This window comes from Macrobrachium rosenbergii, chromosome 11 (genome assembly GCF_040412425.1).
Source record: "Macrobrachium rosenbergii isolate ZJJX-2024 chromosome 11, ASM4041242v1, whole genome shotgun sequence".
NCBI lineage: Eukaryota > Metazoa > Arthropoda > Malacostraca > Decapoda > Palaemonidae > Macrobrachium > Macrobrachium rosenbergii.
In genome coordinates this window covers 6949635-6972983 of record NC_089751.1, presented here as the reverse complement: position 1 = coordinate 6972983, position 23349 = coordinate 6949635, and the positions used below count along the sequence as shown (strand labels likewise).

General features: G+C 35.0%; 1 protein-coding gene across 27 annotated transcripts in view; it reads right to left on the bottom strand.

Annotated features, from left to right (window-relative positions):
- The window catches only part of Orp8 (Oxysterol-binding protein-related protein 8), a 420271-nt gene that overhangs the window by 7609 nt on the left and 389313 nt on the right, over nucleotides 1-23349 (bottom strand). For all 27 annotated transcript variants that reach the window (XM_067111143.1, XM_067111122.1, XM_067111142.1 and 24 more), the window contains 8 exons: nucleotides 21239-21417; nucleotides 17524-17701; nucleotides 16358-16454; nucleotides 14134-14330; nucleotides 9972-10097; nucleotides 9684-9827; nucleotides 7470-7574; nucleotides 2723-2890 (listed from right to left, as the gene is read on the bottom strand). In XM_067111143.1, the coding sequence (XP_066967244.1) occupies nucleotides 2723-2890; nucleotides 7470-7574; nucleotides 9684-9827; nucleotides 9972-10097; nucleotides 14134-14330; nucleotides 16358-16454; nucleotides 17524-17701; nucleotides 21239-21417 (1194 nt within the window). The remainder of the gene's footprint in view (nucleotides 1-2722; nucleotides 2891-7469; nucleotides 7575-9683; nucleotides 9828-9971; nucleotides 10098-14133; nucleotides 14331-16357; nucleotides 16455-17523; nucleotides 17702-21238; nucleotides 21418-23349) is intronic.

Here is a 23349-nt window from a genome sequence, read left to right as displayed (position 1 = left end):
GTTCTACCATTGATACACATGTTTCATTCAATCAGATCATGAACCTGTGGATTGAAATTCACCAGAAAATTTAATTTAGTTCCAAAATTCAAATCTTAAATTTCCTATGCAGGCTGAGCACTACATGGAATCCACATCAAGAAAATCTAATGGTGGACATACACTCTTCCTGGTTCCAACATAGGGTGCCCCCCCCCTCACTCTCTCTCTCTCTCTTCCAATAAAGGTAGTCCTCAGTCCTCGCTTATCACAGTAAGCAATTTTTGGTGTCAGTAAGCGGTTTATCAGTATGTAGTTTTTAATAGTGTACATGCTGTCCCCGGTCATCAGCGGGGTTCCGTTCCCAACAGCATGATGATAACCGAAAATTGCTGACAACCGAAAATCAGCGATAATAGAGCCGATCCTCAGTTATCAGTGCCGGTACCCAGTTATCGGCACTGATAACCAGGGATCAGCGCCGCCGATGACCGAGAATCAGCGCTGATAACCAGAGATCGGCGCCAATAACCGGAGATCGGCGCTGATAACCAGGATCGGTGTTGAAAATCCGGTTATCATTGTCACTAGACAAGCTCTGTAAAACCGGATCTCCGATAACTGGGGACTGCCTGTATGTATTTTACTGATTACATGAAGAATAGAATGAATTCCTTCTCATTACTTTGAGTGTAAAATTGTTGGTTCAGAGATTCTTTAGCGAAAAAAAAAATTTTTTTTGGCTTCGGAAGATATCTACTAATGCTGCATTGACATATCCTCAAAACAAAATCCATCTCTTCAATCTCTCGAGTAATGTTAATCCATTTCTGTTTACCTGCTGGTCACACCCTTTATAGTCCACATGACTGACAACAACAAAATTTGTTTTTTGTCTTCCAAAGATGTATTACCTGTACTACACATTTTTTAAAAAACATTATGAATAAATACACACAGTGTGTGCATATGCGCTAATACCTAATGGTTAAAGACTCAAATTAGCAATATCTTTTCGAGAGAGAGAGAGAGTGAGTCATCTCTTTAATATCTCAAGGAATGTTAATCCAGTTCTGTTTCCTGTTTCCATGCGAATGACAACAACAAAATTTATATGTTTTTTTGTCTTCCAAAGATGTATTACCTGTACTATATACATGTTAAAAAACATTATGGACACACACACACAAGTGTGTGTGCATATGTGCTAATACACACTGGTTACAGAGACTCATATTACCAGTACCTTTTCCTGAGATAGAGAGAGGGAGACAGAGATTATTTAGGACTGTAAGGCTTGGCAGATGTACTATTATTTTATTATCTTAGGATTTTCTAAGGTCAATTCTTGGGATTTCATAAGAAAAATAATTTGAGTAGCAGCACACACCCAAATGACTCAGGTCAGCCATTAGCACACCAAACCACCAACCTTGTGAACTGGCGCTCTACTTTCAACAAAATGTTTTCGGATTTTAGAGGTTTTCAGGATTTAGAATTTTGGATAAAGGATTGTGTACCTGTATTGTATTTCATGCACAGAATCATACTTTTTTTCCACAAAATATCCTTACAAGATAGGGGTGCGTCCTATGTGAGGGTGTGTCTTCTATGACGGAAAATACAGTACTGCCTCCAAAACACTATCACCAGCAATCTGTTTTTCATTTAGCCATACTAACAACAATTTTTCTATTTCATCTATTATGGGAAGCCTCTGCTTTGTCAAACTCGTAACCCCCTTAGCAACACTAGTACTTTTTATTGCTTCTTTGTGCTATAAAATATACTTATGGCAGATCTCAATAGCTTCAACTGAGATGCTAAATCAGTCGCACAAATGTCTCTTTCATAATTTCCAATAATCTCTAAGTTCAATTGTGGTTCTTACCGCTTTCCTTTTCTGCTTGTCTGCCATGGCTTTCTTGGAACCCATGATTTTATCAAAATCCAGTACAAAAACTAAGGAAAAAACTAAGGTAATAGATCAAAACACTCGAAGCACAGCTGAGCTGGGTTTAAAAGTCACCTGGGAACAATGCCAACTAGCGCCGATTGACTGAAACACGAAACACTTTGTTTACAAATATCACATGGTTTATCGGGTCAGATTCCGGTTTTTTGTTCGAGCTCCAATGCAAAATTTACTCGAAATTTCACTTTGAAATCCTATTGTGTCAAGTTCTAATACACACGAGGATCAGGGTTCTACTGTAATTCCATAAATGGAAAAGCTGGCATAAACAATCTTTAGGATGGTATTGTTAACTTTTTGGTTAAAATCTGAAACACATCTTTGAGCAATGTTATCTAAAGGCAAAAATTCCTTCTCTGATTGGATCCTCATTGCTCTTAAAATCTATTGTATACTTTTTTTCCAGGCCTGGCTATGTATGTAACATAAAACATCATTAGTGGACCCATTTAAATTTAACAGCCATTTTACTGATATTAAACCTGCATTAAAAGGTAAAATTATAAATTTTCTAGTTCCAGTGTAGCAAGCAATTCATGTTAAAAGCCAAACAACCTGTACACTGACCTTGCCTTTTTAGACCGTTATTATTATTATTATTATTATTATTATTGTTTTTTGTTGTTGTTGTTGTTATACTGAATTGTGGTTTTTACCAAACACCAACAAAACTTATAAATTTGCCCAAAAATGAACCATGAAATGACTTAATACAGAAGAAATTTCTTCATTTTTCAATAAAAAACAAAAATCGATAGTAGCACTGACCTCACATTTTGGATCGACACTGACAATGGATGCTGTTCTTATCATTGGGGCTTTGTGTCTTGTTTTTGTGGATATAAGATAATTATACTCATACTGGAAGAGATCTGTCCTGGGGTCCCAAGGCCGCAAGTCTGAGTGCTTGTAGACATATACTCCTGTCACTGGATCCTACAGAGCCATGAAAAAAAACTTTGAATCAAAATACAACTCACAAACAATGTTGCTACAAAATAACTGGTAGATTACAGCAAATTTTTCCTTTCCTTACATATATATTTAGGCAAAAGGAGAGCTACCAACACTAAGCTGGCAGCACAAGTTAGAATTGTTGCAGTCACATTTCACAAACCTAATACCTTATAGGTAGTTGTTGTATAGTAAAGAAAAAGGCCTTACAAAATTTAATATTTTGAACAATGAAATTTCTTCATAAAACCCATTACATGGTATTCATAATGAGCCCTTTCATGTGCAGAAAATTATCCCAGATGCTTCAGTATTTCTTCCAAGAAGGAAAGACAATGGAAGTCTGCTGGTGGTACTATACATAAGAAAGTAGAATCCCCACTCCAAGCAGCCAAAGTTTCATTATTTGTGTTATTTACTCCATAGCTGAAAGAAATTAGCATGGCTATTAGGTGGGAACTTGCTTATGTAAAATTGATTAGCATGGAAAAAATATTTTGTTTTTATATTGAATACGTAACTTCTCTTTGCCTAATGATTACTAATATAAAACGAAGGATGCCTCACAGCGGGGCCCAACAAGAAAGGTGCCTTTGACTCACACAAAGTTCATGTCATGAGGCTGAGGTACTTAATGAATCTTTTAACAGTTTTGTTGACAGTTTCTAAAAGCAGTCATATTTACAAAGCTACAATAAGTCTGTCAAGTTTACATATGAAGATTACGAAACATCTGCCAGATGCATTAAGTAATGAGAATAGGGCTGGGGCATTCCCCATAAGTGACGCACTTTGGGATCCTCCAACTGGCGTGGTAACTGGAGAGGGTTACCATAGGGTTAATGACTGTGGTTAAAAAAGCAAGTGAAAAAATGGAAGATTACAGTAGATTAAATTCATGGAATGTTGGTACCCTGACAGGAAAAGTTGAGAAATTGTTGATGCAGTGGAGAAGACAATGACAAATATTCTGTGTGTATAAAAGAAAAGGTGGTATGAAAAGGGAACGAGAGAGGTAGTTGGTCTGTTCAATCTATATTACAGTGGGTCGCAGACAGGAAGAAACTGAGTAGGTGTTACAGTCAGTAGTGAATGGAAAGAAAGTGGCAAAAGTAAAAAATTAGTGATAGGCTTATAAAAGTAGTGTTACTAGTACAGTACAGTAATACTGTATATTGGATCTTAAAGGCAATTTAAGAGGTAAGAAACAGAAAGACACCCAGTAGAAATAAATGTAAAGAGAGGAGTAGAAAATATTTGGAATAGTAAGAAAACATGTGTAAAGGGTGCAGAGGAAGCAACTGGGCAAAAAAGCACATTGGAGTGTCAAAAGGGGGAGAAAAGTCATAGTGGGATAGAAAGGCACAAGATCACGTTAAGCAGAAGTCTAGGTCTTTCAAATATTGGAAGGTAAGGCATTCAAGGTGCTGAAGAATGATATACAGAAGAGGTCAAAGAGCTGCAGAGGAGTTGAATAGAAGGTTAAGAACAAATAAAGGTAAAAAGATATCTAGAAAAACTTCAAATTCAAGGAAAAACAAAGACAAGATCTGAGCCAGTCAAGTGTCATCAAAGACAGGGAGGAATATGTTCCTTAAGGATGATGACATGAAACGAAGATGGTCAGATTATGATGAGGATCTTTTAATCACAGAAAACAAAAGAATTGATCTGGCAGAGGTGGGGACAGCTCAGAGACCAGTGATGGAGATAAAACCTATAGAAGTAAAGGCAGCTGTAGGCAAAGTGATGAATGGCAAAGCAACAGATCCTTCAAAGGTGCAAATTGAAATACTGAAGGTACTTATTACAGAAGGGGAAGAATGGATACTGGAACTGTTATGGGCAATCTGGGAGGAGGAAGCAATGTCAAATGACTGAGAAAGAATGATAGTAAAGGTATAAACGGAAGGGAGATACTGTATTATGGAACATGTAAATTATACAGAAATCACACTGACAGCATTTTTCAGAGGTTGAACAAATACTGGATGAGACAGAATGCAAGAAACTGTGAAGATTGGTGAACAGCAGTATGGTTTCATTAGAGAAAGACATAGTTTATGCTGCCTTTATAAGAGGCTGGAATTTAATTGGAAACTTACACAGGCAGTCCCCAGTTATCAGAGATCCGGTTTTATGGCACTTGTCTAGTGACAACGATAATTGGATTTTCAGCACTTATATGCACCGATCTCTGCTTATCAGCACTGATCTTAAGTTAACGCCACCAATATCCGGTTATAGGCACCAATAAGCGTGGATTTTGGCACTATTATCACCGATTTTCGGTTATCGTCACACCGTCGGGAATGGAACAGGCGACGATAACCAGGGCCTGCCTGTACTACAGTGTACATTTATAGACGTAAAAAAAGCATTTGTTAAAATAACAAGGGATGTAGTGTTTTGGTGTTAAAGAAAGAGGAAAGTGCCATTAAAAGTTCGCTGAAATTATGTTAAAAAAGTCAAGGAGAGCAGTAATAACAGCCTGCAACAAAACAAAAAAGTGTAAAGTTATGGGTTGATTTATACCAAGGACAGGCACTTAGCCTATTCCTGTTTGTACTGGTTATGAATGTACAGACTGAAAGGATTAGAAACGAAAGTCTAGGGGATTGTTACAGACAGATGATCTAGGGATTATGGCAGAGACTGAAGAACTGCAGATGGTTAAGAGTGCAGCAACCATCTCTTGAATAAGGTGATAATGACGGTAAAAGTAGATAAAACTGAGGATATGGTTTCTAACAAACTGGGAGGGGCAAGGTTATTGATACAGGATGCATGAAGCCTAAATTTAAAACAGGTCGAGAATTTCAAATAATTACAATCTGCTTTAAGCCAGGTGGGAGGGTGTGAAGCTGACATTGAAAGTAGGATGAAAGCAGCTTGTGAGAAATGGAGAGAAGTGGCAGGGGTAGTGTGTGACAAAAACTCAAAACAAAAACCACACTATTGTAATGTAATCAGACCAGTGATGATGTATGGTTCAGAAACATCAAGGAGCAGAAGCGAGAGCAAACAGAAATGAGGGTGCCGAGGTGAATTTTTGGGATTTTGCTGCACGAGAGGCTGGAAAATTAAGAAATTACAAGCGCTAGGGTGACAGAGATTCTCGACATAAATGAAACCACATTGGGATGGTATAGGCATATGGGAAGGATGAGCGAGGAGGAAGGAGTGAAGAGGGGTTAGGTGGAATCTGTTAAGGTAGAAGATCAAGAGAAAGGCAAAGAATTAGATGGAGTTGGAATAGGAGAGTTTAGAGGAGGAAGATGCATTTGAGAATACATGTAGCTGGAGAAGACACTTCAAGGTAACTGACCCCTTAGCACTGGGGAAGATGATGATGATAATTATGAAACATTTCACTGTAAAGGACACCTAGAGAAAGTTGGTAAGACTGATAGAAAAGTGAAATGACAAGCAAAGCTTGTCAATGTGAAGGTAAATGTCATATACAGATTAAAGGTTGCAAAGGATTGTAACAGAATGAAATAATGCTGAGGAAGAACAATGGTAGAACCTTACCTCATAGCTTATCAAAACACATCCTCTAAATAAGTGATACTCAAGTGAATCAAAACTGTACTGCCAGTTTGGTTTTTCACTATTTACATATACAGATATATAAAATGAGAGGCACCCTCACAATCATTACTGTTCAAATAGATTACCCTTCACCTTAAAAGCTTCAACAAGTTTCCAACTTTGATGGTCTTTATGCTATCACACAATTACTCCAATAACTTGGGACACAAGGAATATCTGTTTGATTTTAGGCCCTCTACCTCAAGTTTAAGAACCAGGCACTGAAGTTGGAGGATGTTAATGTGGAAAATTATGAAACACTTAGAATATTAAAAGATAAAAGAATCATCTCTAGAGCCTGGATGATGATAAAGCCTTCTATGATGAATGGTATCAGGAATCCAGCATCTTTCTTCCACTTACATATAATAAGGTGACAAAATTAGACAAAAATTCACCACTGAAACAACTATCAATAAAATTTATATGCTGTCTGCTTAATAGCTGGTAAAGAAGCAAAGAGTACTTTCACCAGTTCAATGTGCACAGTCAACTCTTGTATTCTAAAGTATTAAACACACTGGTATCAACTTCAGATTCATCTAGCCCAGTCAACTCTTGTATTCTAAAGTATTAAACACACTGGTATCAACTTCAGATTCATCTAGCCTATAAAAGAGCCTGAAGGAAGTCTGAAATAAGGTTCAGAGTGATGTTCAGTGCCCATTCCTTCACAATAAATACAGTGGTTTGGGTTTCTATAATATAAAACAAAGATCTATATTTCCATTAATAAATAGATAATACTGTTATACACAAAGGTGTAGGGATTCAATGCGTCAAATTGAAATTCATATTGCCTGTCTGAATTATTTCCTGTATTCTCTAAAAGGTGGTTCAAGCACATAAAACACAATTTGTATCAACATCAATAAATTCTATCACAGACTAATTTATTAGTTTAGACAACTGGTATCACACAAAAGGTCAATGATATTACCAAATACGAAATGGTTGTAAATCATACCTGGCTAAAATGTTTTGGGATCCACTCATCACATTTTGCTTTCCTTTCTCTAGCAGCACTACGCTGAGCTTCCTCCAAAATAGTTTTCTCTTCTGTAGCTGCAACCTGTAAAATATTGTATACTACATACTAAGACCACAACAATGATTAAAAGAACATTTCACTTCAAAAATTCTCTATTTCTTCATGCATATCTGGTGCATCTATGAGAAATACTAAAGGCATCTTTCAAAATCAAGCGCTATGTACTATGACTTAAAAAAAATAGTTCACAATTACTGAACAAATTCAATACAGTATACAGTACTGTACATCCCACAGCTAAAAATGGTACAACTCAAAAATGGTACAGCTAAAAAATGGTAAAAGCAGGAAATGTTCCTCAATTGGTATATATGTCGGCTAAAATCTCATAAAAACTTCTCTTTACAATACCAAATCCAAGAGTATTACTGCATTTGACTTTTGCAAATACTTAAAATATTTAACCCATTCTCTCCCATTACCCCCAAGCCAGGGCAATCAGTTCACTGTTGTTCAAGTATACCAGCCTAATTACCATGCTCAAAATGTGTGAAGTTATATGTCATTTACCAGGCAGTCCCCGAGTTAAGGCAGTCTTGACATAAGTCAATTCGATCTTGCAACGCTTTTCAAAAATATTCATAAAAAATTTGTCTCTGACTTAAGGCGAAAATCCGAAGTTAAGGCGGTTCCGAATTAAAGGTGATGTCAGGCTGGGTACTAGTTGCTGATCTCCCTCATGTAAATAAGTAAGTATTGCTATCCTTCCAGTGTGCAAGCCAACCACAGGATTAAAGGTAAGGCTTTCATAATTTTTTTGTAAATTTTTTAAAGTTAAGATCTGACTTAAGTTGTGCCTCAGGAACGGATCTCCGTCCTAACTCAGGGACTGCCTGTTAGTTTTTTGAAATACTACAGTATCAGTAGTATTAATGAATATAATGAAAAACCAATGGTTATTAATATACAGTCTGTATACAGTAAACCCCCGTATTCGCGGTCTCACGATTTGCGGACTCATGTATTCACAGATTTCTCTGTGGAATGTATATACAGTACATATTATTCACGGAAATTTTGCAGTATTTTTCACTGAGAAATATTCACTGGTTACTGTATTTTCATATTTTCAAGACTAAATGCACTTTTTGTGATAAAATTAAAATACTCAGATATAAGCATTTTTAGAGTTTTTATTTTTGTCTGAACTATCAAAATAGGCAGTTCTAAGTGTTTTAAGAGGGGTTTAAAGTATTCGCAGATTTTAGCCACTGTGGGGGTGTGGTTCATATTCCTACAAATACGGGGAGGTTTACTGTGTGTGTGTGTGTATATATATATATATATATATATATATATATATATATATATATATATATATATATATATATATATATATATATATATATATATATATATATATATATATATATATATATATATATAATTAAATTTGATCAAATAATTAGACAAAAATAGGTACCTCTATGGTTGTTAATTACAGCCCTAACATTGCCAATTTACATTTACATTTTAATGAATCAGAATTCATGCAACATAGTTATGTAGAATATAGACTTGGGTATAAAAATACAAAGGTATATGGATCTATTATCATTAAACAACAGATATATATTATTCAATGTTAATTCAATATATCCCAGAGTACTAGACATTTCTAATACTAATACTGTAATATCCCATTATAAAATAAGATCCTTCTTAGATTTTGTTGTTAAAATTATTATTGATAAGTTTGTAAGTTTTAAGACAAGATGTTAATTTTATAAATTAAGTGCAGAACTCCCTGCTTTTCACTTGAATATACCACTTAATAGGATACATGTAGACATATGTACACAGTTTTCCAGATTTGTAAATACAGTATTGTGTGAATAGTGAAGATTTTGTTTACAAGTATTAGTTCCTAGTTAATAAACTGATAGATAATAAGCTTCCAATATGGACAATAAAAAAATTTAATAAATTTGAATAAAGGAGCTTGAACTATCAGTAAAAACAATTTCAATGTGAAGTCAGACTTCCTGATAAATTTTTCTAATATGTATGAAATTAATATACCACAAAGAAGGGTTATGTCTAGTCCAACTAATATGTATATGTATCTGTCAAATTCAGATACATTTACTACAGCAATGAAAAAGTGAATTGCAGTTACAATCAACATACCTGATCATCACTTTTGATTGCTGCTGATACTAGCTGCCATAATCTTTCAGATTCAAATGGTCCCTGCTGATCCACAGCAACAGTAAATCTTTGTAAACGCTGACTTTTAACTTCTGGAGTAGCATGCCACAGAGTTTCCTCTTCCTGAAATATAAAAGGGTTGAAAGGATAATGCACTGAAAATCATTTGAAATGAATAGTTAAAAGACAATGTTTACATTTACATAGAAAAAAAATTGAAAACAACACTTGTATTTTATAAACGTTGGCTCATAAAAGTTTGCTTACCCCTGTCCGTTTGTCTGTGAGAGTTATCTTCCCATCCCAGTGGCCTTCTAGAGTTGCTAAGGTATCTTTGCCCAATTTCAATTTCCCGCTGATCATATTGTTAGCATCATAACCACTAAGGAAGGGCTGCAAAATAAAAAAAGGTTTTACATGCAATGTAATTTTGAGACAATTCAGTTATGAAATTTAAATAAAAGGAAAAACAAAGCATGACTTTCTGTCTATCGTAGGCATTGGCTGCAAAACTAACTAGATGAAATGCAATTACAGTATACAAACAAAATTAAATTGTAGCCCCTTTACATGCACTCAATGTTACATCTAAAACCCTTGGTTCAATGCCCATCCTATATTTCATACACTGATGTTCAGAACTTCAAGTAATACTAGATAGATTTTGAACATTCCACGACCAAATAATGATTAAAGTACAAAAGTTTAACCAAACCACCAAACTGAATTCCTTAATGTTCGTTGGTATGGTGCAAGAGCACTTATCTTACCATACTCACATGATCAAAGGTTACATAATTCTTTAATAAAGGTAAACTGCATCATAAGTTAAATGCGCCTAGCACAAAAAATATGTTTGCACTTCTTAAATTACAATAAACTACAGCAAGGGTTAAACAACAAATGTACCTAGTTTTAAACACAATCTATCAAACTATACCCTAGCTGGCACAGATTCTACACAAATCATTTCCACTAGACAAGGAAATGCTGCTATGAAACACACACTAATATGTTATCACAATGTATTAACATTATCCTAAAATAAATTTTGTTTTATAAATACAAACTACTGCCTTAGATAGCATTTGCTTTCTAATTGGGCAACCATCCACTAATCTGGCTAATAATGATATGTATATTTATACTGCCACAGGTATTCAGAAATCCCCAGTCAGTAGGGATATGACCCTTACATCTCACCAACACTCTAATCAGTGTGAAGCTTCAATCTAGCACAAACCTGTGCAGCATATTGCATGAAAAATATGGTGTTAAAGCTACTGCTGTATATGATTAAAAGAAACAGAAAAATAATTTTCTGTTTTATAGTGAGAGTGACAATGACAACCTTAGACTAATGAAAAATTGAATATCTTGGCCTTGTGTTAATTGAATGGATTAGATAATGGAAAAGGGGACGTGCCTAGACGAGAACTTGAATTTTGTCTGGGTATCAACTCTTTGTTATTCCATTTTAGCAAGCATCAGTCAGTGAATTCTAAAATAATAGACACTAGTGCTCCACCTGTGATACCTGTTTGCATTATTTTACTTGCGCGTCTACTGGTGCTCCTTTTTACTGGTTGTTCTACCTGCGTTCCAGTACTGTATAGTGGTTCCATCATCCTATTCATTTGTCCGTCAGGTTTCGTACTGGTGGGCCTCCTATTACTATATGTTTAAATATTTCATTGTTCTTCCGGTATTCTACCATTCTCCTGACCATGGCAATGGGGTTGTACCATTTTAAAGACTAGTCAATTTTTGTATTATTGACTGTTCCAATGGCCATTTTCTGTTATTCCTGTAATCCTCTGTTCCTCTGATATTTCATTTTTCTTTTTTTAAATGTTTCACTATTAGAGTGATCATTATGTTAGTGTTACGGTGTGTTTCTCTGCTTATATCCCAGCACTAGTGTTCTGTACACTTATTCAGGTATCTTTGTGTCCCACAGCTCTGAATGACCTACTGTCCATTTCTAGAGTTTTTCCAATGCCTGGTCAATGTTTCCTCGGGTTGAGTTGTCTACTCAGGCTCCAGTTTTTCTTTGGATTCCAACTTACAGTATAACATGGTTACAGTTTATAAGCAACAGCAAACCCAGCAACTTGGAGAATGTTCAGGATATCTGTCTCCTAACATTCCTTCATTCTTTCATTCCACCAATAGGTCCTGCCCTAGCCCTTCTCAAGGTCATTAACCCTTTGTAAACCAACAGGTATGGAATTACACAAAAGGCTGGTGGCATTCTTATTGACCCCAAACTTTTGTACTAAGATGGGGAGATGCATTACCTTATCGTGAGGTATACAGGCTTTTCTAATATGTATTTGTACTTGAGTTTGCAAAACTACAAATATAGCTGACATACTATAAGAAAAGATAAGAATTAAAACCCACAGCAATCCCTGGGTATATTTATGAACAAATATATAAAAAGACGTCCTGGGATGTGGAGGTAAAGTACATTCCCCCATGAAATCTCATGTCACACTGATCCCCCTCTATCCTGTACTAAGCTATCAGTGTTGCCATAAAAGCTGCCACAAGTCATTTATGGCCCACTGAAGTGATCTGAACATTTTTCCTGCAAAATTTGCTCAAACTGTATAGCACAAAATATTGAGTCTCACCAGAGGCGGTCCACTCATCACTCTAGAGCGTGATCATGCCCGCACGTCCAGTAAGGGTTAAATTTTGTTGTAATAGTATTGATATGTATTAATAATTTTGTTTTCTTTTTTCTATTTAGTGGTATAGTATGCTTAGCTAGCCTATTAGAAGTTTTCACTCAAAGATTTTCCTTTACATTTTAAATTTCATATCCATCGTTTAACTACAAATTACAAATATATACAGAATAGTGACTTGATTCAATACTACAGGAGAGCTTATACAAAAGCTTTAATAATTACTAATCTGAAGTCATGCATACTGCAGAAATCTGCCCCAAAAGTTTGGGGTCAATAAGGATGCCACCAGCCTTTTGTGTAATTCCACACCTGTTGGTTTACAAAGGGTTAATGACCTTGAAAAGGGCTAGGGCAGGACCTACTGGTGGAATGAAAGAATGGAGGAATGTTAGGAGACAGATATCCTGAACATTCTCCAAGTTCCTGGGTTTGCTGTTGCTTATAAACTGTAACCATGTTATACTGTAAGTTTGGATCCAAAGACAAACTGGGGCCTAAGTAGACAACTCAACCTGAGGAAACATTGACCAGGCATTGGAAAAATCCTAGAAATGGATAGTAGGTCATTCAGAGCTGTGGGACACAAAGATACCTGAATAAGTATACAGAACACTAGTGGTGGGACATAAGCAGAGCAGAGAAACACACCATAACACTAACATAATGGTCACTCTAATGGTGAAACATCTAAAAAAAGAAAAGTGAAATATCAGAGGAACAGAGGATTACAGGAATAACAGAAAATGGCCATTGGAACAGTCAATAATACAAAAATTGACTACAGTCTTTAAAATGTTAGAACCCCATTACCATGGTCAGGAGAATGGTGGAATACCGGAAGAACAATGAAATATTTAAACATATAGTAATAGGAGGCCCACCAGAACGAAACCTGATGGACAAATGAATAGGATGATGGAACCACTATACAGTACTGGAACACAGGTAAAACAAGCAGTAAAAAGGGGCACCAGTAGAAACGCAAGTAAAATAATGCAAACAGGTATCACAGGTGAAGCACTAGTGTCTATTATTTTAGAATTCACTGACTTATGCTTGCTAAAATGACATAACAGAGAGTTGGTACGCAGACAAAATTCAAGTTCTCGTCAAGTGCTGCCTGAAATGCTAAATATGCTCCTGCATAAAGCTAGGTTTACTTTGTGTACACAAAAATATTCACTACAGAATAACATCAATATAAAGAACTAAAAGAAATTATTATCACAAATATAAATAAAATTTAATGTCATAAAAAATATCAGTACAGGCAGTGCCCAGTTATCGGCGGGCTCGGTTATTGGCAATCCAGTTTTTCAGAGCTTGTCTAGCAACAAAAATTGGCAGTTTTCGGCGCCAATATGCACCGATTTCTGCTTATTGGCACCGATAATTGCATATTGGTGCCGATGCACACTTAACAGAGTTGCCAATAACTGAAAATTGGTGATTTTCAGCAATTTTCGGCACTGATAAGTGCCAAAAATTGCCGAAAAAGCACCGACAATCGCCGATTTTCAGTTATCAGCGACTTTCGCTTATCGTCACGGCGTTGGAATAGAACCCCCGCTGATAACTGGGGACTGCCTGTATTGATTTATAATTCAACAGTATTGAAAATGAAACATCTATTTCTATGACAAATTATCATTATATATCCTATCTTTAAATAGAAAATTGTGCTTAATGGTGATTTTTATCTTAAAAAAAAAAGCAACAAGGCATCCTACCCTTAGTTTGAATTCTAATTCTGTTCTGTATCCAGTTTTTTCACACTCAATATTAACTTTGCCACCAAGTTCCATCGTTAATGTACCCATAAGGATACCTTTACAGTGAGCATAAGGCATATTCATCACATAATCTTCTCCACGCGGCAGCAATGCTAATAAAACATTGCCATCTAGTATAGCTGAAGTGGAATTACCTGTAAAAATAAATAGAAAATTTTTCAAAATATTGTAGAAATTTCTTAGATGAAAACTTTGCAGACATATTATTCAGCATGAATTTTCTCTTGTGCTTAAGTAAAGGAATGTTTAAGGAACCAACTCAAAAACAATTTAAAAAGCAACAGTACTTGTAAACACAACTATCCACAATCATAAGTGGTCCCTAAGCTCAAATGCTTTAATCCTTTAATTTTCCAAATATAACAGACAAAATGGGCCATTACAAAAGGAATATAGCAAATAACTATGATATTCCAACCTCACTATTACCAACGTACTGTATACACTGGCTGCAATCACAGTCAGTGCAACAAAACCAAAGTATATAGTCAAAGAAATCAGAAATACAGCATGTGATATGGGGTTGACTGAAGTGTTGATTTATTTAAATTTTAATTTCCATGATAAAACTCATTCAACATCCTACTGACTGACTAACATTATCTTGACTTATCATTTCATCAGTTACTGTCATTATTATAATGTTTCTTTTGTGTAGTACATCTAACTCCAAATCCTTGTTATCAAGTTTTACAAATTACCTAAGTCTTTACAACTTCTCAATATTAATTTTCTATTTATTTTAAAGATGCTGCTAAACATTAGTTTCACACTATTTTAGGATGTCACACAACATTCCCCTCCTCTTTTTCTCGATATACTAAAGTAATTGTAGCCGTGAGTTCATCTTTCAGAAATTTTTATGCTATTTAGCTATTTAAAAGTTGTGTAGTACTGTAAAACCCTAATACTAAATATAATAGAGCACTACGAGTTTTATCATACTGAAATCCCATAACTCATAAAGCTCATTATGTATACCTATTGTTCCTGGTGTCTGACTACATAAATATAAGATTCATTAATGATTCCACAGCAATGCTTAGACCAGGGTGTTCAAAGTTCATGATGAATGCTTTCGTTTTTTCTTGGCCCAAACAGCACAGAAAGATAACTAAGGGAACACACTGCATACCTATATTGTTCTGCAATTAAGACTATACAACTAAAATTAAGGCAGAACTTTTCATAATTTATTCTGTTCTTTAACTCGTAAGTGAAAAGCAAAGTGGTGCCTGGATTGGGGACTATTAACACCAAAATTCTTGACAACTGAAGATATTTACTAAAAAGAATTACTATTACTATTTGATAATTTTGGTGTAAAACTTAAGTTTCATTTTACGAAATACTCATCTGATTTGCATTGTTATCTGGCACTAGGGAGCACTCAAACTGAGTTATATCGAATGCCAAGATGAAAAATTAATCTTATTTGCTTTCTTAAACCAAAAAGGTTAAGACAGCAAGAGCAGAACTGTATAGGTAAAAATCCCCATCCTTTCCAAATTGCTAACCTCCATAATACCAGGATACAAAACCCTAGGTTCAGGAAGGTCTCAAGACACTAAATTTTTGGGTCTTAGGGTTTAGGCACACGTTTATATTAAATATTTATGATTATTATTATTCTAAAGCATTTCAACCAGACTGTGGAGTCATCTTTAGATTCACAGTTTTGGCCATTTAAATACTTGGTAACTATGTACAATACATGCACAATCACCTGGCATCTGTTGATATCGGGTCAATTGTTAAAAAGAGTTTTATGTGATCTGCCTTTGCACTGCTGGTCACTACTTTTGAGTAATAGTAAGCAAGATAAAAGAACGAGTCAGAGTGTACTGTTCTTTCAGGAGCATTGTAAGAAGTAGTAAAGTTGTGGGACTGTTAAGTTAAATATACTATACTATTCTGACAACAAAACTCTAGTAGTAATACATGTAGTGATTATTAATGGCAAATTTCTTAGCTAACCAACAAGATGTGAGAAGAATGGTGGAAGGAGGCCATCACGTTTTTCTGAGGTTTCCAAGGTTTGAAAACTGGAGCTGTGCTGATCATGATAAATAATCAAAACTCTACAACCATACAGTTTACATATGTGCACTTATGCACTAGATAATTAACTATTAAACAGCATATGTAAAGGAATCCTTACCATAGAATTTCGATTTTGCCAACACTGTTGCTGTCACAGAAAACCCTTCTTGTCTATTAGTAACATATAAGGCAGACATAGGAGGATGGTGGGATACCTGTTGGAAAAATGAATGCAGTATATCAGCATGTGAAAAAAGAGAACAGAATGTTCACACATTCCATGACAATTAAATCACTTTCATAAGAGTCCTTTGTTTACTTCATGCCGCAAAAATGGAATTCATATCCTTCACATAACAATCAACAACCTAATAAAGGAAAATTAAATGATAGAGTTCATTAATTTTTCTTCCTAGGTTAGAAAAATTCTAAATAACACAATATAAGATTGGAAAAAAACATTTACAAGGCTGATATTACTGGAATATTTCCTGAGAAGTATTGTTCTATTAAGTTACTCAGTAACTTACATAATCTACTCAAACATAGTGACTGAATATTCTTCAATATTTCTATATTACATACATGTAATTAAAATATATCCTGAAACTTGAATCATTCACATACTTTTCACTATTTACATTATCATCATTCTTTAACAGGAGGCTGGAGATGACTGGAGATTTGTAGAAGTGAAAGTGCAGGAATATGAGTAGTGGAATTTCACAGTGGCTGTGTGTGTCATACATCACTGGAGGTTTTGATGAAAATCACCTTCATGAAGTATTTGTAAGATATTTAAAATTGTTCCGTTTCCCAAGTAATCTGTATTAGGGAATGATGAATGATTTCCTTGTACGTGTGACAGTAAATAAATTAAAATGTGATGTATGTAATTTTGGGTTGAACTTTTCTTAACTTTTATAGAATTTACACATCTATACAGTTATAAATATCACTGAGAATATAAATCTTGTTTGTACACCAAACATTTTTATAATGTTCAAATATTTGGTGGCTATATCAGAGATACTAGATCAAAATTCTTACCTCCTTTCTCTGTTTATATGACCAAATTTTGTGAATTTGCCTAATTCCAGAAAAAATTATTACCAACAGTGCTTTCAAACTGTTATACTACTGTGTGTATTTATAGCAAAATTTTTATTTTAAATCGTCAAATGGTTGCAATCAAGTACTTTTGAAGTGAAGTGGAAACTTCTGTTTCAAACTCATTACAACAAATATTACTTTCAAAGTTAACAATTACAGGAGTCTACCTACCTGTTCTGCAACATAAAATGTTCTTGAACCATTGGGATGTCTCCAATAACAACGAAATGTTTCTCCTAAAATTGGATTATATGGCTTCTTCAACCCCTTGGGTTTTTTGTAGAAACCAGAGAGATACCATCTCACAATTTCCTTCATTCGAGTGTAAGGGTCATCTTCCTGCACAGCTCTGCAAGAACAAAAATACTGTCCAGTATAAATGTACAAGAATACATTCAAATGTCAGCCTCACCAAGAGATAATAATACCTATAACTTTCTGATGTGACTGCATTCTTTAACCACACATGATTGTAAATAAGATATCATTTTGGATTCCTTCACTGCATAGCAGATGCAGCAATTTCAAGTGCCAAAAAAATTTCAAAATGGGTATATAAAAATCTGTGCTGTGACAATGTACACCTCCAAAAGATGGATAAAACCCCAAAGGAAATCCATTACGATATTACCAACACACATGGAAAGGAATTTCTTTCCATTTCCACAACTAAGAAAAAGGGTGAAAAACATAATCCTGGTTATGATACCCATAAGTGGTATCAATCATCACACGGTTTGGATGACATACATTAGACTGTCCAACAGTTAGCTGAGCACAAGCATCACCACTTATATGAAAACACTTGACAGACATCTTTGGGATAAGTAAGTTATCTGCAACATGTACAGCTTGAATGATGACATCACTATTTATTACTATTCAGAAGAAGAACCCTATTCATATGGAAAAAGCCCACAGGGGTAACTGACTTGAAATTCAGGCTTCCAAAGAATATGGCATTCATTTGAAAGAAGTAACAGAAGGTAATGGGAAACACAGAAGAGGAGAACAGTTATTAGAAAAACAGGTAAGTTAATAAATTAACAAATAAAAATTTAAGTAAAATATCAAAATTCAAGTTGAATTGTACTGGGGTAGTAACATGTTGCACCTTCACTTGAACTTCTAAAAGTTCCAACTGCATGACATCTGGAAGGCTGTTCCACAGTCCAATGGTGTGAGGAATAAAGGACCTCAGGAACAGAGAAATCTGGCAGCAAGGCAAAATTATTGCATATAGGTGCTACTGTTCAGCGAATCTGGTTGCTCCTGGCAGGAAAAGGGGGTCAAGGATCAATTGTGAATGTGAAAGATCTGTTAAAATGCAACTTATGAAAAAGTGACAAAGAGATCATCTGTCGATGGTCCAAGTCATAACTGTTACTATTAGGAGACAGAAACCACTCTACCTGAAACAGATAAATCCCTGGCAGAAGCGGATATCCACACAGAAAAATATCCTAGTAAAAAATGGACAAATGACTTAAGTTAGTTTGCACTGATTTCACCAGATACTGACCAGAATGAAAACTGGCGAAAGCTGACTCGTATCTGGGCTGATACAGAAAATTTCTACAAAATTTTGTTAACCAAGGATTACATATTTAAAGCATGAATCAAAAATTCAAAGCAGAGGAAAAAACCATGGTTTTCCATCTCACAAAAATTAAAGGAAGAGCTATTTGTTAGCAGAGTGATGCCTTCTCAATTCTAGCAATCTTTGTGTTAACATGATAGACTTACTTAGAAATGTGTCAAACCATCGAGGAAAAATGTTACCCATCAAATTAAGTGTATGTATGTATGTATGGCACCTCAATTTAACAGATTTCATTCTCTAACGGACTCGTCATCGTGTCCTGCAATGCAGTTTTAAGCTTTTGGTTTTGCATGTACATAATGTGATTATATTTTCTTGTGTGTTACAAGTTCTAACTAGAGTGTACAGTACATTTACAAAATGTAATATGACCCCTTTACATTATTAAATTCATGGTTATAATTTTTTTTTTTTATTTAAGTGAAAGTATCACTGGTATCTGGCAACCAGGTATACTAAGAAATTCTGGGATATTTGGTTATGTAAAGTGTACAGTAATTCCATGTCCATATGTCCTGTACTTATATTTCAGAACAATCACACTGATGCAAATGATTGTTAGTAAAATCTATAAAAATAGTTCATGCATAAATTTTAGTACAGTGGTTTTGTTTCACTGTTTGAGAATGTGCTCTTAAATTGTAATAGTATCCATTTGCAAAAATCAAATAATAGCCTTGTATCTACAATAATGATAATTTTTATAAAACTGTTGACTTACTCATGCAATCATTATCTAATCATATAAAACATAAACTGCTATCACACACCATTTGCATTCTGGCAATGTTTACAGTCTCAAAGTCATCAGCTGATTGAGTTACTATTGCTTAACAGTAGCTAAATGCAGCACGATTCGGGGAAACGTTTATTTGTAAATTAACAAAACTGTTTTAAAAAGCACATTATCTTTATCTATATACATTTTAAATTAAGTAAAACCCCAATTTCGTCCATTGCAGATGTTGTTTTTGCCAGTCCAAAGTATTTGGCAGCCTGCACTTCATTTCTTCAGCCACAGTTATACTTGCAGCTTTAACAATATACTTTCTTGAGACCTTTTTCTTCACTGTGTGAAGGGTGAACAAAAATTTTATTTTTACTTATGGAGGTCAACATTGAGAATAATCAAGTTTTTAACAAGACAACTGTAGTGAACTTTTATATAAATGTGCATTAGTTCCGTAACATCAGTAAACAGCCATCTTGATTCAGTTGTTTATGTCAGTACTTCCCTCGGCCTATGTCTGTGTTTTGCCGAGTGGTGGTCACTGATACACTGAGTGGTTGTTAATTTTCAGACATTGTAATGAATGATTAGTTAAGCCAAGAAGTCTGGTAAGCCTGACTGAATGTATGACGATTTGCATTTAGCCAGTGTATGTGAGCGGTGGCCACGATGTGAGCATGTACACATACGCACATGCATCGCAATATGTTAAACTACCACTTACTGAGAGAGAGAGGGGAAATCTGTTAAGTGCAATGCGTGATTACGCATTGCACTGCAAAACCAACATCAATTTTGCAGATTTTAAAATCATATCTTCTACGCAAGATGAGGGGGAACTCACCACTTTAGAGTCCATCATGATTAAACTACCATCCCCTCGTTAAACACCCAGACAGCCTCCACACAGCTATTCATAGCATAACAAGTTCTTTGTTTATATTTTGGTCTGTACTTCTACTTTTACTTACCCTCTTTCTTTTTTAGATGTCTTAGTTTCTCTTTTAACTCAGTTTAGGTAGGCCATGTCTGTCTTGATAGTGATTTTCAAATTGTTATTTTATTGTGTTTTTTTAATAAGATTTTAAGTTGAATTTTTGTAAATTACAGCCTTGAAGATGCAATAATTTACTGCAAAATGCAGTCAGCAAAATAAACTTGTTTTTACATAAGTGCTGCCTTTTCCTGGATTCCCCCTTGATATAGCTACTATGAAGCTTGTGAAAGGAAAAAAACAGTTGAATGATTTGGAACTTGGTACAACAAAGAGTGAAAGGGCAAAGAATGATTATGCCTGAGGTAATTGAAAGGGGATATGACTAAGAGTATCTCTTGTCACGTCAGTCGACTCTTGGATTTTAGTGAAAGTACAAATGTGTTGAGATGTGTCAAAATCATGTCTCATATTTTTATCAAATATTGGCAGGAAAAACAAGGAGCAAAATCAATTATTGATAGCATAATAAAAACTGTACAAAAGATGAAGGAAAAAAATACCAACTTACCAAACCTAATCATTATCTAGTTAAACATAGAAAACAGCTTCCACTTACTTGGCAATGAGATCAGCATGATAATAGTAGTCAGAAAGTTTATCTAAAAACGATCTTGGTTCGAGAATAAAAGTTGGTAAAACGACTTTAGATAAATCCATTCCAGGTCTAACCTGCTTCAATAAAAACCAGATAAGGGACTTATTCTCCTCCTCTAGCTCTTCCACCTGTTCTCCAGCCTGAAATTTTGAAAGCACAAGGGTATTATAAAGGGTAATGTGCAATACATTAAGGCAGTATGAGCATACAAACAATAATAAAACACTGTTCACAACAAAAATATGTGAGCGACATTGGAGAAATATCTTCTCAGTGCATGTATTAAATAATACTGTATAGTCTAACAAAAACATTTCATTGTAAACAGCGTGATGTAATCCTATAACTTTTAAGTTACCTCTTTGAGGTATGAATGATTAGTAAAATTGACAAGAGGACAAAATTTTAACAAATATATATATATATATATATATATATATATATATATATATATATATATATATATATATATACATATATATATATATATATATATATAAATATATATATATATATCTCTATATATTAACATTTAAGTGAACTAATTGCTGGCCTGTGAAAAGGTGTCAAGTGCAGGTGGCCTTTATGTTGACGTTGGTATTTTCCACAGTTAGATACAGCGGGTATCTGACGCATTCATTTGTGCCTTCCGATCATGGCCAAGATGTGTGGGGACAACGTGACAGATTGATGGAAACTTTGTGATATCTGTGGGGTCAGGAGGAGGAGTCCTTCGAACATTGAACCTGACGGTGTCGTCACGTTTCAAGGGAGGGGTTAAGTGAGTGTGTACATACGTGCACTCTAATTTGTATATTATAAGAGGAACCATACAATGGGTATTCACTTAGATTTGCGGCTGGTGTGATTCGCTCTTTGAGCTGTGTTTTTGACTAAGAACAGCCACTGTAAGGAACGGTTTCCATAGGGCCATAGAATGTGAGTAAGATAACTCATTAACACTAATATCTTTGTCAGACATTACGTGGAATACCCATTTTGCGTTGCAGTGAGATCCCTCTGTTCTCCATTATGCATCATTCCGTTTTGTTCTCCATTATGTGTTTTTCCGTTTGAGTGTCTATTTTTTTTATACACCATTTCAGGTTTTAATATATGCTATATGTCTTTTAACAGGAATTCAGGGTTCGTCCCGTGAGAACGAATATTTTGGAAGTTGTGTTCTTTTAACATACTATATGACATTTATTTTGGTCTACAATAATTATGAAATTTTTATTTTGTTTGGTGACCAGGGTGTTAGTCACTAGTATTGGTTGGTCTAGAATCATTAATTCGATTGATTGTGAGTGAGTTTCCTCTAGTTATGACTTCCATTTTTATGGGGTGTGAAACACTCCATTTCACAACATTAGCTTTGGCTGAAATATTTTCATTAAATTTGCAAATAAAGTCTAGTTTTGTATCTCGGCATCTGTTTGAGGATAGATACAGTGAGAGGAGTCAACAAGAGAAAGAATGTGCTGAGCCAATGCTGGCCATTGCTACCGGAGGATCTCAGGGATGTAAGATGATAGGAAGCTGATCTTAAATCAGATGTAGTAAAAGATTATGACCCTATTTGACCTTGCTGTAGGGCATAACATATATATCTATATCTATCTATACAGTCAATGCGGGTGATAATTGCAATTCATAAGAAAGCATGTTAAACCAAACATAAGCATTTATTTTTTCAGAAAAATAAACTGTACATAAAACAAAATGGTATTAAGTTTGAATGTTAACCAAACATTCAATTATTTATTTATGGATATCCCTTTCGATGTCAGATATCTCTCAAACATCAGCAAGGTTTTCCAGGATTGAGGGGTCAGTGTTGTCCCAGGCAAGGTGCAGTTCTGCTTTCAATTTCTCTACTGCTGAAGTGTCCTTATTATGTAACTTTCCTTTTATTATAGGCCAAAGGTTCTCAAATGGATTGATGTCTGGTGAGTTACCTGGCCAGTCCTTAATGTATTTGATTTCACTATCAGCAAATCACTTCTTTACAACTTTTGCTGTATGGCAAGGTGTCCCATCTTGCTGAAGAGTCTTTGCTCCAGTTGCAG